Source organism: Equus przewalskii, chromosome 2, assembly GCF_037783145.1.
Source record: "Equus przewalskii isolate Varuska chromosome 2, EquPr2, whole genome shotgun sequence".
Lineage (NCBI taxonomy): Eukaryota > Metazoa > Chordata > Mammalia > Perissodactyla > Equidae > Equus > Equus przewalskii.
Genome location: NC_091832.1, coordinates 117572191 through 117590459, shown reverse-complemented (window position 1 = coordinate 117590459; position 18269 = coordinate 117572191). Strand labels below are relative to the sequence as shown.

Here is an 18269-nt window from a genome sequence, read left to right as displayed (position 1 = left end):
TAAATGAGGCCCAGTGGGCAAATACTTCCTGTGATCCAACCCACCCCTGGATACATATGTGCTAATAAAAACATACCATATGTGAGAAGCATGACTTCCGAATTTTTCCTGATGAAGTATTTGAATGCTGACTTCCAAGAGATAGACGTAATTGCTCCCCTCTTGGATGGAAATGAAACTCAAATATGTGGTCTTGATTATCATAGTGGGATAGAGAATTGACAGATTTAAAACATTACATGTTTGCCAAGATGATTGCACTCTCTTTTCTTCCTTCCTTTAAAAAAAATTATTATTTTTCCATTCCCTTTTTCAGTGAGTGGACAGATAAAAATGGCACCAAGATTTCCAAGACCAAGTGGCAGGAGAGGTTTGGTGTAAAGGTTGAATGTTCTAAAGATTGGTTTGGGCTCATTTTTATGAACTGCGAAGAGGAAAAATAAAACTCCTGCATATATCAGATTTGTAGATTAAAGGCACACATACTAGCCTGTGGACTGGTGGAAATCATTAAGTGCTTTTACTTTCTTCCCCATCTCTCTGGAACACACAGGTGGGGGGACAATCCCAAGAGCACAGGGGCCTAGAATCATGTTTTCATTAAGTCTCCAATGGTGGGTTGGCGGGCAGAGGACACAGCAAGGACCAGACTCAGAAAGGACAATTCCATGATAGAACACACAGTTATTTTTTAGACTACATTTCACCCTAATGCTATTAACCTTGACTTTATGAGCACATTTTTGTAGTGTTAAAAGGATAAGTTTTCTGAGTGCCAAGTATTAAACATTATTTTCTATATTTTTAAATTTTAAAATATGCTGACAGTAAAAATCATCTTGAATTTAGCAGTATCAAGATCTTCATGTGAAATACACATCTTTTTACATGCCACCTGCTATGATCAGGGTTCTGGGTAGCAAACAATATGAATTCCAGATAATTCAGGCAGCAAAGGAATTTATGGGAAGCCTGTTGGGTATCTTACAGAATTGACAGAAAATGCAAGAGAACAAGGCTTAGAAAATGAAAGGAGGCAGAGGACTCAGCCGAGGCCACGGCACTGCAATATAGCTAGATGGGATGCTACTTCAGCACAGGAGCCCTATTCCCGTGGGTGCCACCTCCACGAGACAGCCCGCCCCCAGAATCTCGACTCTCATTGCCACCATGAAGCCACGATTCATCCTGTCTCTACATGTTTGCGTCACTTCCTACACGTTCAACACTTCCGGGGGAGAGTTTCTGAATTAGTTGAGGTGAGCTGCTGTCACACCTTAGCTTTTCGGGTTGGAGAGGGAGAACCTACGGTGCCCTTCAACTTTGCAGACTCATAGAAAGGAGTTCTCCCGCAATAAAGAGATCTAGATAATGTGGCACCAAAAAAGGAATATCAACGATCACCTCTAACTTTCCCCATCAACATATACATCCACATACCCTCCACATCACACGCTAATGAGTACTTTTATTCAGTATCCGCGAGTGAATAAATGTACCCATCAGAAAATATCGACTCACAGTGTCCATGTTTTTCTATTTAAACAACTTTCTAATTGACTCCCTCAATGATCCATTTTTCCTTTTTTTCCATTTTTCCTTCTACTTCTTTTCCTAGTGGTAGTTCATTCCCACTGGCCTTAATGACAGGACGCTGCCTTCATGTGTGATCTGCCGTCTCTTTAGAGGCTCAATTTTCAAGCCCAGATCATGCAAGATTATTTCATCATAGAAAGTATGACTGCAAATCAAAAATGCTGGCATCTCAACCAAAATTGTATATCCAGTTCCTAAATAAGCATCTCCACTTGAATTTCCTATTTGATGATATCCTGCAAAAGCAAACTTGATATGTAGCCCCCATTCCCTGCCCCTAAAAAGTGGACCTACTGGCATCCCTCCCCTCCCTCCACCATCTCTGTTACTGGTACCATCATGTCAGCTGTTTAGGAATATTAGAGAGATGTTTGGGGAAACTGGTTGAGTTTTTGGATAGACTGAGAATGCATCGTTATTTTCCCACCTAAAAATTCAGTATGAGACACAGTGTTAGGAAGTAATTATCAGACTCCAGTAATGAAAGATGCCTGTATTTTCCCTCCTCCGTCGGAAACTTTTCACAAGAAAAAAACAGTATGTATAAACAAAACAACATAAAAGCTATCACATAAGAAGCCAAAAAGTTTAATTTTATTGAATAAAGAAAGTTCATTCAGGGTTTACACAGATCCTAAGAGGACTTCAGATTCTAACAGCTGAGAGATCAATAGCTGATGGGAAGGAAGGAAGGAAGAAAGCGGTTCATATTTTCAATGTAGGAAAAAAACCTAATTGCTACAGATGTCTTGTAAAATTTCCAAAACAAAGTCTAGCCAAGTTTATTGTTTACAGGATTTTTTTTTTCCTTTTTCAAGGGATGAGAAGTGAGATTCAATGTGTATACTGTTGGTTACAACTAATGTAACAGCTTGAGAAAATCATGATACAGAAGCATAAATACAATATAAAAAGACAAGATTTTAAAATTGCATTATAGGAATACTAACTATAATAAGTGGAAAAGATACATTAAAACCAGCAGTGTGTTACACTAGTCCAAAACAGAACTCATAAGGCAAACCAAAACTGATGCTAGTTAAGGAAAATGGTCTGTTTTTAGGAAGCGTATCCAGACAGACACAACCACAAAGAAACGCCAGCAGTAGCTAAGTGGTCCCTTCTTGTTAACAGGGAGTGTCAGAGGCCGAGGGACTGCGTTAGCGGCTTAAGCCTTCTCCAAGGATTTGTAGTACTCCATCAGCACAGTCCAGGCCTTGGGAGCCATGAAACCTTCGGGAGGCTTCTGGCCTTCTCGGGCAAGTTTGCGCATGCGTGTTCCTGAAATGAATTCAAAGTCTTCATTGCTGAAAGAGAGGAAAAAGAAAATTATTTCACACTTTTAAAAACTTATTTATAGTGAAATTTTTAAAAGCATTTGTTCTTTCTGTTCATGTTGGACAAGCTTAATGGAAAAAAATATAGATAAAACGTAGTACTTGTGAATATCAACCTGATTTCAAATTTGTCATTAAGCAGAAAACATTACACTATCGAAAATTACCCATTTTTAGAATTAGAAAAAATATATTCTAATTGAAATTTTTACAGAGATCATTGTAGATTCACACACGGTTGTAAGAAATAATACAGCTAGATCCCAAGTGTGCTTCACCCAGTTCACCCAACAGTAACATCCTGCAAAACTACAATGCAATACCACACCACAATACTGACACTGACACAGCCCCATCACCGCCACAGTACAGCACGGAGACAACCCACTGACCTTATTCAGATGTCCCCAGTGTTAGCCACACTCATTTCTCCGTCTGTTTACCTGGTTTATACAATCATACCACGTGTGTGGGTTCGTGTATCCACCACAGTCAAGAATCAGAACAGTTCCAAACCCATAACATGACGGTCCCTCGGGTGCCCTTCCACAGCCTCCCCATCTCCTCCCTCCCTCTCTCATCCCCAGCGCCTGCAACTAGTAATTTAGAACCAGGAGTTTTTTAAAGAAAAACAAAATCTAATATAGCTAGCACAGATTGAAAACTTTTTAGGAAGTTTGAATCTGAAAGGCTAAATGCATACTGGAACATTAAGAGAAAAACCGGAACTTTTCATATAGCAACAGCAAGTAAGTAGCAATAATTAATATGATCCTACTGAACAGACACCACAAAGGCCATGTTAGCTCCTCTCACCTTCACACACACAGGACACACAGAAGCCCTCAGACCATTAAGCACAGAGCGGCCATGGCTACAACACACACCATCCACGGGTCCTTTCAACCTCTTCCCTCAACCAGGGGAACCCACTGGACAGCAGACCCGGACCCAGCGAGAGCTCTGGGTCACTCAGGCCATCAGACCACAGGCCCTGTCTGCTCCGTTACCAGCATCTGTTCCCTCCCCGCCTCGTTGTTGTGGAGTTAACCTGGGGGTCCAGGGAAACCACAAACTTCCACGTAGTCCTTGCTTCTGGAGGTAAGCCAGGTATGTTTAAACTAACAACCACACTTCCAGGAATCTATGCTAAGGAAAGAATCAGAGATGCAGACAAACGTCACACATAAACATAGGTATCTGAACGTTGTTTTACAATAGTAAAATATTGTAAATAACCTAACAGTCAAAGGTCTACACAAATTCTGGTTCAGCCCTGAGCAGAACTGCACAGTCAAGGCTGGGATTAAATGTTCCTGGTGTCATCAACGCTAAGTGACATAATCACGACACGAAACTTCATACGCAATGCCACTGCAATTTTGTTAAAATATGGGGGATGGAGGAAGGTCACAAAGAAACACACCCAAGTGTTAATAGTGGGTATTTCTACAAAGTGGAATCATGGGTGCTTTTAACTTTGTTCATGTTTTCTGCAGTTTTCTATAATGATGATTTTTATCAATTAGGAATATCAAAATCAAATAAAATACTAAATTATTATCAAGAACAGTTTTTATAATGAGTAACAGCTTATTTAAAAAATCTCTATCCAGCAAAGGACTTGAGTACACACTTCTCCAGACATAGAGATGGCCAACAGGTATATGAAAAGGTGCTCAACATCACTAAGCAGCAGGGAAATGGAAATCAAAACTACAGTGAGCTATCACCTCACGCTCCTTAGTGTGGCTATTATTACAAAACAAGAGATAAGTGTTGACAAGGCTGTAGAGAAAAGGAAACCCTTGTGCACTGCTGACAGACGTAAATTGGTACAGTTATTACGGAAAACAGTATGGCGTTTCCCCAAAAGATTAAAAGTAGAACTACCATATGATCCAGTAATCCCACTTATGGATATATATCCAAAGGAAATGAAATTACTGTGTTGAGGAGATTCTGCAGCTGCAAGTGCACTGCAGCATCATTCACAATAGCTAAGATGTGGAAACCACCTAAGTGTTCATTGACAGACGAATGGATAAAGAAAATGTGCCATATACACATGATGGAATATAATTCAGCCTTAAAAAAGAAGGAAATTCTCCACAACTAAAAATATACAACTATGTACCGGGGGCACTTTGGGGAGAAAAAGGAAAACTAAAATCTTTTTTAAAAAATCTCTATCCGAAGTGATTTTGAATAATCTTAAATGCCATAACCTTTAATTCATCTGAAACCACAGGCATCTGGAGCACCCTCCTGCCAAGAGCAGGTGAACAGGCCGCTGTGGCACGGGCTTCCTGCTCCGGTCCCGGGGCTATAACGGTGTTGATTCACACTTAGACGCAGACAGCAGCAGTAAAGAGCACATCTGAACACGGGAGGGACCCAGAACACATTCAGTAAATACTCACTGACCAGTGATCGGGTCCTTTATTAGCTTTCTTATTAGGAACTCAATAAATGCTTGGTGAAATATAAAGAATGAAAACGTCTATATAGAGAGAAATTTTATTGGTTCAATATAGAACCATTCATAGTCTTAAACAATTCACCACTTCATTCTCTGGCAAAAAAGGAGATACAGGGTTTCTGACCGCTGTGTTACTTTGAGCTCCTTATACATTCGCTTTTATCTAAATGTGGACTATTCACACTAGAGAGCTCCACACGCCCTTCATGAGCTCCTCAATAATCCCCTCCAGACTTGCCTTCTCTGCCCTTGCTCACCTCCATGTTAGTCAGGGGAACCCAGCACGTCCCTAGCCTGGTTCATTTAGTTATCTATGCGCTCTCGGCTGTCCGCTCAATAGGACTGGGCTCCAGACCAAGACAGAAGTATTGTGATTTCCTCATGATGCAGACCACGCACCGGTTTCTGGTCTCTCCTTCTGCTCTTCTGATTTGTGCTGTCCGTGTGCTCAATGACCTAACGACTCACTGGGCTTTCGAACCTTGGACTTGGTCGAATGACCCCGAGACTAACACCTCTCGCACCTACACTCGACCACTATTGTTAGGTCCTAAAATCAGCTTGACTCTTGGTGGCGGATTTAGTTCTACCTCTTAAGAGTTGCTGCTGGCCCCAGTTCTGGTCTTTCCACTCCCCAGTATGGCACCCAGACTTTAATGAAAGCCCCACCTCACACTGAAACACGTCTGAGAGTTTTATTCTGAGATGCTATACATATAGGATCTGGATATAAAATAGTGTGACTCGTTTAATCAATCACCGGGGAATGTCCCCTTACTATCAAGCAGACAGGCATGACCTTAATCCAGGCGTGCACCATTCTCCCTGGTCACCTGCTGCTCCTCCTGTCCCTGCGCACCAGAGATGGGGACAGACACACACACTTGACTCAGTACGTCGGCAGCTCTCGTCCTCCTAGGTGAGACATCTTTGAAATGTCTGCACAAATTTTCAAAGATGATCAATGAAAGGAAAGGTTAACAGATATTGCTTCAAACCAAGATGGATTCAAAGAGTTTAAAGCTAAGGGTATCTCCCACTTCTCTCATCTGTTCGACGTGCAAGAAAAGTCAGATCTACTGTAATGTAACAGCCCATGCAGACGAGCTGGTTACCACAGTGCACACGTGAGGTACACTATCATGTTTCTCCTACATAAATGACAACTTAAGAGGAGAAAAAGAAACTGACCGCATGTGAAATGGGCCTAGAAAAGAAACAAGACTATGAGAGGGGAGATTTCCAGAAAATTCAGGAAATGTTGGGGTTAGAAACAATCTGTAAACTTTTCAACACCAAAATGAAAAGTGAGTTTGAGAAAACGGATAAGCTCGCCAAAGAAGGAAGACTCAGAAAAAGGGAAAGCATTAGTCAGAGGAGGAGGAAGAAAACCAAGAGGATTATACGCAGGTCATGGAAGAAGAGAAAGTTTACAATGTTAAGGCCACAGAGGGTCTAACGAAGATGACCATGAGGGGAAAAAAACCTACTGGATTTACAAATCAGAATTTCATCTTCTCAAATAGAAGAGTTTCGGTAGATAATGAAGGAAAGAGATGGAGTCGTAACAGCAGAGGTGCAGAGAGGAGAAAAGATGTGTTTTCAGTTTTTTATTTTTTAAGGAAAAAGGAGGTCTTAGCAAGCGTACAGGCAGAAGAAAATCAATGGCAAGAATAAGAACAGGGAGGAGGACGAAAGCCGAGAAAGAGAGATGGAAGACGGAGAAGAAAGTCTGGAATGAGGAACACGGGGAGAGGGGCTTGGACAAAGAAAGGGTCAGGAGTGAAGGAAGGGGACATAGTGATGATCTGGAGTCAGAAAAAGACGAGGCGGTCCATGCAGGATGGTCTCCGCCTTCTCCATCAGGACATGAGGTTGCCTTCTGAGAGTGACAACAGGGGGCACGGGAGGGAACTGATAACAGAATCCATCAACACAGTGAGTCAACTTTCTCTACAGGCCAGCCAGGCGACTACACCTCCGAGACCAGAGAGCAAGTCGTGGGGGGGAGGGGTCCAGATCTCTTTCCAGTCGTACCCAGTAATCCTGTTCCAACCTGCTGTAAAACTGGCTGGTTTAGCTGAGACTCATTTGATGAAAGATTGACTGAATGTTTCAGTTCCTTGAAGGTTCACTGATAAGCTCCCAAAATAAGCTTTACTGAGGAAAATTATGACCCCAGAGCTTTCTCTGGCCATGTAAATTTTAAATTGTGATTTCAAAATAGAACACCTTGTGTCACACGCATCAAGTGCTTGTTCTTGGGGGCAACGAGAAGTGAGAAAGCAGCTGCTGGATGCTGTGTCTTGCTTTTGATTAAAGGAAAAGAGCCAGACCAATGAAAGTCCTTCCCTTCTCTTGGATGCCAAACTGTCTGGAATCCAGGAGTTTGCTTCATTCCTTCTGAAACTGCATTTGAAACCAAGGTCCCTGGGCACCTCTTTTCCTAAGGCTGTTGCACACTCCATCTGGCCCGCATGCCACAGGCGTTTCTTCGTCAGATGAAATGGGCATTCCTGCTTCCACATGGTGGTGGTTCCACTCCACCCCGGCAATGGAAAACACATTCATTTTCTGCCGCCTACTGGTACTGTCACATAAGGATTTTACTTTTTATCAGAAGTCAGGTGCAAGGGTCACTATGTGTAATCAAATCATATTTTTCACACTTCATCTTTAACTGGACATCATTTTAAAGAAACAATTACATCAAGTAAAAGGAGAGGCACTGGGGGGATGATCTAAAATTAGCTCTGAACATTACCTGTGAGAATCAGGAATCTGCCAGAAACAGGCAAGGCTACCAAGAAAAGGACCCCAGGATTTCACTACAAAGCACCCCCATCAGCCCCCTAATCACACCTGTCAACCAGTCTCCCACAGCACCTGAAGAAAGAAACACAAGTATGTTTAGTTTTTTCCTTCTCAAAACCACTTGGTCATAGATTATAAGCCACAGCTCTTAGAAAAAACAAAGGGGAAGGAGTTAGAACAGCAGGAGGGGGAAAGCGCACCATCTAGCAAGTTCTGAGGGACCCTGTGGGACCAGCCTCTTGTCCCACATGGACACACGCCTTCCATGTGGCCAGCATCTTGACTAACTCAGAGTACAAGGACTCTTGGCCATTTGCTGGAGAGTTTAAATGTTTACCACCATCTGCTGTCCCTCAGTCCACAGATGTGGCCATCAGAGCCACAGCACAAGCTGTCCACATGGACCAGCGCTGGGGCCAGCGGACGGCCCCTCCACTGTGTCTTCTGGAGGTTCGTGCTCAATTAGTTCAGCTTCTTAAAAATGCTGACTAGACAACAAGCAATCAGAGCAAAGGGGAATTTATTTTCTGAAAAAACTAAAAATAATGGTGGTAACTTTTAAGTGAATCTAATGAACTATTTTGGGTCTGATGAACTTTTTGTCTAACCTGAAAGCAGCTTATATATAATACAGTTCACATCAAAACACTAAGAATTCTTAGGAATAAGGTAAACAAAAAATCACCTCTTCAAAACTGGATAAACAGGTGTTTATGGCTTTCTTTCCAGGAATTAAAAAGCATTGGTTCACGATTACATGACAAATTTAACAATTTTTATTTCCAAACCAAAGACCAAAGGAAATACATGAAAAATTTAATTATCTAGCACCTCATCATGTTTTCCTTCTAGCACCCCAGTCTTATAAATAAAAGCTTGAGAACAGCTTCTATCATTCAATCAAATAATGAACTGCAGGGTTTCCTTAAGGGTACTGCACAGTCAACTCAATTTTCTTTACCACAAAGAGTCATGAAATCTATAATAAACCACCATGTAGAAGAACAGGACTTCTGTTAGTTTTTTTTTCAAGGTATAATTGACATATAACACTATTCTTAGTTTCATAACGATTCAGTATTTTTCTATGTTGTGAATGATCACCACAATAAGTCTAGTTAATATCCATCACCATACACAGTTGCCTCTGGCAGCCACCGAGCTGTTCTCTGTATCTTTGAGCTTGAGAACAAGGGTTTTTAACTGGGTGCCAATGGATAGGTTTTAAAAAGAGCCATAAATATCATGGTGGGCAAAATTAGGAGCTTCTGTGCTTTCCACTGGGAACGGGTAGATCACTTTTCATTTGCTTCTGAAAGAAGCCTCTGCTTACTTAAGAATGGATCCCAACTTTCAGGAAGCTAATCGCAGAGCGCTCAGAGGCCCGTCATCCACATATAACTGTCTGGGAGGAGAGACACATGGCTGAGCTCTGTGTGTAGGAAGATCGCTCCAGCAGACCGCCCTAATGATTCCGAGTGTCACGCTGGTCCCCGTGGGTGTGCTTCCTGCATGAGGTCTGCAGCTAAGACGGGAGGGCACACAGACAGAAGTAACACATCTTCAGAGGGTTTTTAAAAAGTAGCAGCCCAAATGGTCTAATCATCCACGAGTTAACCAGAAAACTAAGTGAACCCAAGTACTGAATTCTGGATGACAAGAACATTACTCTAACTATATTAGAGTTTCCTTTATATTCATCACCAGGATTTCTTTGTTACTCGCTTTCTGCTTTTAAGACACATGTGACGATCTTCATTTATTTAGAAACGAGGACTTCTAACACCCTCAAATATCTAGATCAGCTCCAAACATGAACGTAAAAAGAAGTCTCTGGATTAAAAAAAAAAAAGAAAGATCCTACTTTTGACTTGTGAATAATGACAGAAATAAGTAAGAGCGAGCAGAAGGTGCTCAAATATGCCAATACTGTTACAAACCACTGATTCTCCACAGAGGTGATTTTGCCGGCTTCCCTCCCCCTCCGCAGGGCAAACACCGACGGGGCACAGGAGCACAGGACAGCCCCCACAACGATGAACTATCTGGCCCCGAATGTCAAAGTTGAGAAGGCCTGCTAATAGGCACGTTGTTAAGAAAGAAATTCTGAGTTGATGTGGTTCGAAAAAGTAAACCCTACTCCTACCTCAAAAGAGCAGGAAACAATAAGAAAAACGAGAAGATCTCAAAGCCATAGGAAAAAAGAAAAGCAGATGGAAGGGAACAAAATCAAGACATGAGACATATGACTCGAGGCTACTTCCCACCCCACCCCGGACTCTGAACAGTAGGCAAGATCCCTCTACAGGCTGAGGGAGATCAAGTGTGGCACCTGGAGGTACAGACACAGAAACCTGGACTCCACGTCTTGGGGAAGGGGGAAGAGGCGTACTAGGTGGGAGGGCAGACGCTGTCGCCCTCAGGGACACCCAAAGATCCAAGTGTGCCCTGGTCAGCCTTTCCAGCCGGCTGGTTCCCACCGCAGGGGAGCCTTCCAAGCTTCGTCACCCAACTCTGAGCTGCACACACGACCATCGAGACTTGTGGCACCAAGTATAGACCAGAACTGACAGTAAGGAGCCATCAGGACGTGCACAGAGAACTTCTCTCAGCACGGAAAGACATTCATGAGAAGTAAATAAAAAGTAGGAAAGGAAATTCTACTATACCATAAACTCAACTATGCTCCACTACGTTAAATGAATGTATAGAAAAAGCACAAAAGTAAAGCACGTGAAAAAATGGGTAGTGGCATGAGTGTTCTTTTTCTCCTTTTAAATGCTTTCATAATTTAAAAATAAAACAATTTTTTTATTGGTTGACCACTGGGGGAACTCATTCCCTTCATCACTTATTCACCCGAGAATGCATCAAAATCACCCGCCAAGAAGAAACTCTGTAGGAACAAAGGTCATGAAGAGGGAGCTCGAATGAGGCCCACCTTCTTCTCGGCAGGTGGGAGGATTAAGAGCTCTTGCGCTGCCCTGCTGGGAGACCCAGACCACTCGACCTAAGCCCAAGGGGAATACCCTCTGAGAACTGTCTCATCTGCTCCTTCCACTTCCTCTCTAGTGCTGACGGCTGTGCCCATTCATCCCACAAGACTCAGAGCGGGTCGGGGTCTTCGGGAGAGAGAGGAGTGCTTTCGCCTGCTTTTGGGCCATTCTTCCCTGGCAACGAAAAAACACATCTTCCATGTGGTCTCCTCCAGTTCACTTGAGTCTAATGGGAGGCCTTACATCATTGGTTATTGCTCCATGCACTTCCCTCTCTTTGCCCCACTTCTTTTTCAGACATTAAGACTGATCAAAAGTAGGACATGGGTATTGCTGGCGTTTAAAGTAAAAATATCACAATATCTCCTTAAGATGTCCTTTCTAGCATTCCTAATATTAACCATCAGAGGAAAAAAATTACTTCTAGAAAACATAAGCTTCTCACTTCTCTAGAATGTTTGCAAAAGAGGTCTCTATGAAAAGATGAAGACAAATAATGTACATTTCCATATCATCTATTTCACTACTGACTGAAGGAAGTTTGCCATAAAAATTAAAAAGAAAATGATCATCACCTATTGGTAGGTAAACAACTCTTAAAGGAGCAAAGTACACAAAATATTTTGCTTAGGAATTGTTTTACGAAATGGAAAATCAGGATCAGAATCTTGCCACCAGAACACTTTCAGAATCAAAATATTTGTCCTATTACAGAAATCTTAAAATTTACCTTGCATCCAATAACGATGTTGTTGCAAACACAATCCCCATACTAACTCCATCACACTTACACCTACCAACTGCATTAAAGACCGTGCCCAGCACCTCCAGAATCCCAGAGAATACGGGACTCAAATGTTTTGTGGTGGTTCTTGTTGTTTGTTTGGAAACATGGCGGGGGCAGCGGGGTGGAGGGGGAGATAATAGATTTCTTTATTTAGTAAGTAAAAAAATCAGCCTTCATTTAATATGGAAATTATACTTTAAGTCCTAATGACTGTGCTTCCTACAGATGTTTTGACCCAATCCATTTCTTTCGCTCCCCGTTACAACCTGCCCAGACCTGAGCCACCCCGGCTCTTGCCCGCACTCGTGCACGCCTTCACACTGGCCTCCTCCCACCCCCGCTCTTGCCCGCACTCGTGCTCACCTTCACACTGGCCTCCTCCCACCCCCGCTCTTGTCCACACTTGTGCACGCCTTCACACTGGCCATCCTCGCACACCCGCTCTTGCACACACTCGTGCATACCTTCACACTGGCCATTCTCCCACCCCCGCTCTTGCACACACTCGTGCACACCTTCACACTGGCCTCCTCCCACCCCCGCTCTTGCACACACTCGTGCTCACCTTCACACTGGCCTCCTCCCACCCCCGCTCTTGCACACACTCGTGCACGCCTTCACACTGGCCTCCTCCCACCCCCGCTCTTGCACACACTCGTGCACACCTTCACACTGGCCTCCTCCCACCCCCGCTCTTGCACACACTCGTGCTCACCTCCACACTGGCCTCCCTCCCGTCCTTCTCTTTTCCATATTGCCAGGTCCTTTCTCTACTTTTCTGTGCCATGAAGACAGTTTCTAACTTGTCCTTGTTTTCATGAACGCTGCAAGCACAGTCACTCTGTAACTACGTGTGGTAACTCCAGTGCGGGAAGTCTCTGCGGGTGTGCTTCTGCTGACCGGAGCTTCCATTTTTCTCGCTTTGAGGCTCTGTTTGCTCGTATTCTTTATCACTTCCCACCGAGAGTGCTCATCAGGCTTGTCCAACCACTCGCGGGACTCAGCTGAGGCGAGGACACAGGGGCAGTGCTCCAGGGAGAGTCTGCTTCTGCGCATACTCAGAGGCAGGCCTGGCCAGGAACCGCCTGAGACCCACGTCACAGCTTGAGGCCTTTTTGGTGGGTTGCTCTGTTTTGTTAGCACACAGGTAACGTGAGTGGCCCATCTGAGCAGAGTTCTGAGATGTGAACCTGAGGCCCAGGGCTCGGCTCACTGCCTCCTGATGGGGAAGCGCTGGGGTTCCCTTCAGGTCCCCTTGCACTGCAGGCAGGAGAGAGTCTGGCTGAATGGGCGTCTCCTGCTGGACCACCACCCGAGTCAGGACCATGGAAACCCATACTCAAGTCTGCTGGGTCCATCAGGACCAAGGCAGCTTTGACACTCAGCTTACCTGAAGGTCTAGCCGTCACTCACAGTCACCATCATCTAGTCAGAGCCACAATACTTTCACAAAAATGTGTCCTTCTATCCAGCATTTTCAGTTAATTTCTTAGCAGAAACAATTTGTATAATCTAACTTGCCTACTTACCCCAAACTTGAACTTTCTAGTAGGTAATGCACACTGTAACAGTATCTTTTGAAAAATCTATTCCAGTTCCTACCTTTCAGAGAACTGTTCCCTGTCAGTCTCATCAACCTCCTTTTACTCTCTGTTCTACCCGACCTTGGCCTTCTTTCCCAATCAACTGACCTAAAATAGTGAAATTATCTGAGTGGGTCTAACCCAATTACTCAAGCCTCTTTGATTCTCCTCACCTCAGGACCTTTGTACATGCTTATCCCATTGTCCAGAATGCTATTATCTCCTTCTTTATCAAGGGAATGCCTACTCATCTTTTGGAGCCCAGCCCAAATGGCACTTGCTCCAGAACCCGTCCCTGATAACTGAGGCTTGGTCAGACTAGTGCTAGCAGAGCTTCCCAAAAGTTTTCTGCAAAGCACTTAACTGTGTGTGAGTGGGTTACTGTCTATCTTCTCTAGAATGTACGTCCCATGAGGCCAAGGACAAGATCTGCTCGTTTCCAACTACAGCGCCCACACTTAGCAATGGCATGTCCATAGTAAAGACTCAACAAACCGATAATAAATGAATAAAGCACAGCAAAGTCAGAAAGTTTTGTACTAATTTCAATATAACATGTTGACCTCAATACAAGATACAGTATATAGAAAGTACCATGTATAATTTGATTTTCAAAAATATACATACTAGTACATCCCTAATTATGATTCAAATGTACAGTAAAACAGACAATACAACAGATTTTAAATTAGATCTTATCTATTAACAGTCATGCAGTAACTCTGCAAATAAAATATGTGCAAAATCTACAAACACGAGACTCAGTGGTAAATTCATGAAATTACAGTTAGACTTCTACAAGTTTTCAGAAGAAACATCAAAATTAACAAAACAAAGCATTTTTTGAATTAATGGAATCTCGAACAGAAACATGTATTACAAAGATTATGCAGTAAGAAAGGGAAAGAAAAGAATTCACACGAGAACTATTTCAATCATCAACATGACAAGACTCGGATGTGAAGAGTAAAGTGAAAAAATGAAGGACTTCAAGACTCTATACAATGGGAAGAACAGTAACTAGGGAAATTTAGGCTTTGGAGAAGAGAAAGGTAAAGTCGGTTCTGGGCATTTTAAGTGGTATCAAGGAATCTAAGCAGAAATGCCCCTTAGTGTGGGGACAGAATTCTGAGATGGCCCTCATGGCCTCTGCCCCACGGTGCTACTGCCACGATGTGTCCTCCTACGGCAAAGGGAGGTTGCAGATGTGATTAGTTACTCGTCAACTGACCTAAAATAGTGAAATCATCTGAGCGGGTCTAACCTAACACTCAAGCCCTTTTAAAAGCAAAGAATTTTCTCTGCTGGCAGCAGAAAGGGAAGTCAGATGTGAAGCAGGAGAAGGACTCGCCAGGGAGGTTCTGCTGCTGAGATGGAGGGGCCCACGAGGAAGAACCTAAAAGTGGCTTCTGGGAGCAGACAGCAACCCTCAGCCAACAGCCAGTGAGAAGATGGGGACCTCAGTCCTACAACCATGAGGAAGTGAGCTCTGCCAACCACAAGGGTCATCATGGATTCTTTGCGGAGCCCTCAGATAACAGCCCAGCCTGGCCAGAGAATCCAGTCTGGCCCACTCCAACTTGTGAGCTAGAGAACCGGGAGGTAGTAAGGGAGTACTGTGTGAAGCCACTCAGTTTGTGGGAACGTGCCAGGCAGCAGTAGAGAGCTAACACAACCAGCAACGTGGAAACACTGAGGTACAGTTCAAGAGTCCCCACAGAGAAACCACCAGAACAGATGCGCTTTCCTCTGGAAAGAGTATAAAGGAAGAGAAGACCAAATGGAACAGCCTTGAAGATGCCTACAACTAGAATGCTGAAAAAAAATGACACTATTAGTACACGATATAAGGTAACTCCAGCATTAAAAAACGAAAGAAATACTCTATGGATAATACAGAAATAAGCAGACAGCAAGCACTTACACCCACCTGTCCCTTCGTCACCCACCTGCACACAGCATCTCACTGTGTGCGCTCTCTCTCTTTGCTAAGTCGCTATTTCAATAATCCGAACCATAGTTTTGCATTTATCTACCCAAATACAAAGATTTACTGCATGAAGGAGAAAATATTACAAATAAGATAACTGAATTATCTGTAAAAGTTTTGTTTGTAATATCTGAAAGAATGCGCTTTAATCTTGGAGCCCGAAAACTAAATTTCCTGGAGTCACTGTTAGAGCTAATATGAACCTACTTAACTTCCTAAGTGTAAACAGATGACTTTTATCACAATTCCTATCAATACTAGCTCGCCTGACATCCTCATGAAGTTTGTTTCTCCCTAAGCCTTGTCTTACACGGGTATTAAATCAAAAGCTACAAAATCATTAATTACATAAAAGCTGGCATTGAACAACACCCATTAATCAACCGTAGGACAACCTCATATGTGCATAATTAATAACTCTGTTTTCTCACTACATCAAAGACCATCGCCTCTCCACAAAATTTTAATCACTTTCCAACATATTCCCATCAACTTAATTATATCTGAACACAAATATAAAAAGTTGGGAAACTAGGCAGTTTTAAAGATTCCCAAGTGACAATTTATTAAGATTTGGTAACTAAAAAAAAATTCCAAGAAAATAAGCCACTCATGCAACTAATATAGAATTCATCACTGGAAAATCTTATGAGAACTGATGTAATTATTTAGCTTTTGAATGATTAAAAGAGTGACTTACAGCAACACTGCACAGACCTAACAAAGCACGAGAGTTATCAAGGCTCCCCAGCACGCCAGTCAGCCACACACAGATGGGCCCAGGGTCCTGGTGGGATTAAGTCAGCTGACGGGGCAGGGAGACTGCAGAAACGAAACGTGTCAGCACAAGGAGGATAAAAACACTTGATTCTTTAGCTTTCCTTAACTCATCAAAATGGACACTCACCTAAGTTTTAATATCTGGCCACCAGCAGGACAGTTCTCTCTCCCCTCTATGACCGAGTAACCATCACTTTGTGAACAAGACTGTGTTCACAACATCACGTTCACATCACACAGTCAGACTGCACGCTGGGTGAGGCAGCGGGTGGCCACCCGGCATTCCCTCTCGGATGCTGCACGTTCAGCAGATGTGCAGGAAGGCAAAGTGGCCTCCTCCATGCTCTCGGCTGCGGAGCTTTGACAAGACACCCCGCGGGCCGCCTGCACAGCCTGAGGAAGCCCCAGTCTCTGACGGTGGCCCTCCGCTAATTCTAACCACGAAGGACAGGACTGCAGCTGAAACTTTCTGACTTTCCCCAACAGTTAACTTATGTTTTCAGGCTTCAACCACCTTTTGTGGTAATGTGGTTCAAAGTTCACTATGATTTATTTTACTTTTCCTCAGATTCTCCTATTCAAGCTTCTAAGGCAGGCCTCGGGAGAGCCCACTTACAACTCTCAGCACACCACTTTCAAGGCTGCACTGGTTTCAGACGGTGAACTGTAGTGTGTAGACAAGCATACACACATACACATACATACATATTTTTAGGCCAAAAAAACAAAGAAACCTATGATTCAGAACTATTTCTAGGTGTTGGCAAACTGATTTGTACGAGGGTAAAAACGTTCTGGTTTGTTGCAAATTCTTGTGTTGTGGTCCCGAAGTATTCCGGACTCTGGGCCACATTCAGATCTTAGTCTGGAACAGCTGCTGTCCTGACCCCACGCCCAGGCCACAGGGAAGGGTCCTTACTCGCCGCACCAATTATACACGCCTCTTCTGCTCATTCACTCGCGTAAGATTTTCCTGTATTTTAGCTACAGTTCATCACCCAGAAAAGCCTGCTATCATCTAAAATTGCATTTTCTCCAGAATTATTTATGCCATTAAATGAGAAGCCAACAAACCTCTCAAACTCTACTGTTAACACTGGTATTTCTGTAACCAGACGGCCTGTGGTTTATCTCAAAACAATTAAATGACACCAAACTTTACTTCTCTTTTAGAAATGAGAATGTTTTAACTTTCAAAAGGTTTCGTTTTCTTTCTTGTCCCCCCATCACAAAATGGGCCACACCAAATGAGGTCACAGAATCAGGGCGAGCATTATTCCTAACACCGAGTCAACTGCAAAAAGTACCACAGAAAAAAGGATGTGGCTTCTCAGAAGAAAGGTGACTGGCACCTGTCAGGAGAGGCGACACTGACAAAACATAAATAATAATTACCTGCTCTACCTGCCGAACGTGCATTATAATCTGAACTGAAACAGCAAGTGTGTTAAATAAACATCAACCAACAAAATGTCAAGCACCTCCTGAGACATAAACACAACCGGGTGCCACAGACGGTGGAAAGAACCAGAGTTTAAGAAGAAGGTCATCACCTCATCCACTGCCATCGTTCTAGAGATGAGCAAACAAGGCCAGAGATGACACACGACTCTCAAGTCACACAGCAAGGATGGGGCCAGAACCCCCAACTGGCTCTCCAAACTTACAGAGTGCACTGCCCAGTGCCATTATCCACAGAAATAAATACACGCTGTCAGTCGAAGGGAGACGGACGCACGCTCAGTACTACCAACGAGCTGTACTGAAAGATTGTTAGCTTTGGTTCCTCCCAAGAGCTTGGGAGAAAGGTGCACTCTTAGAGGTCAAGGGCACAGGCTCTGGAGCCAGGGTGCTCAGGCTCAGCTACTGAGCTGCCATTTACTGGCCTTGCAACCTTACACCGT

General features: G+C 43.4%; 1 protein-coding gene across 2 annotated transcripts in view; it reads right to left on the bottom strand.

The window, feature by feature from the left end:
* Window positions 1-2168: 2168 nt before the first annotated feature.
* PAPSS1 (3'-phosphoadenosine 5'-phosphosulfate synthase 1) overlaps window positions 2169-18269 on the bottom strand; it is an 88959-nt gene continuing 72858 nt past the window's right edge. For both annotated transcript variants that reach the window (XM_070611766.1, XM_008512811.2), the window contains exon 12: window positions 2169-2903. In XM_070611766.1, coding sequence (XP_070467867.1) covers window positions 2765-2903 — 139 coding nt within the window. In that variant the 3' untranslated portion in view covers window positions 2169-2764. The remainder of the gene's footprint in view (window positions 2904-18269) is intronic.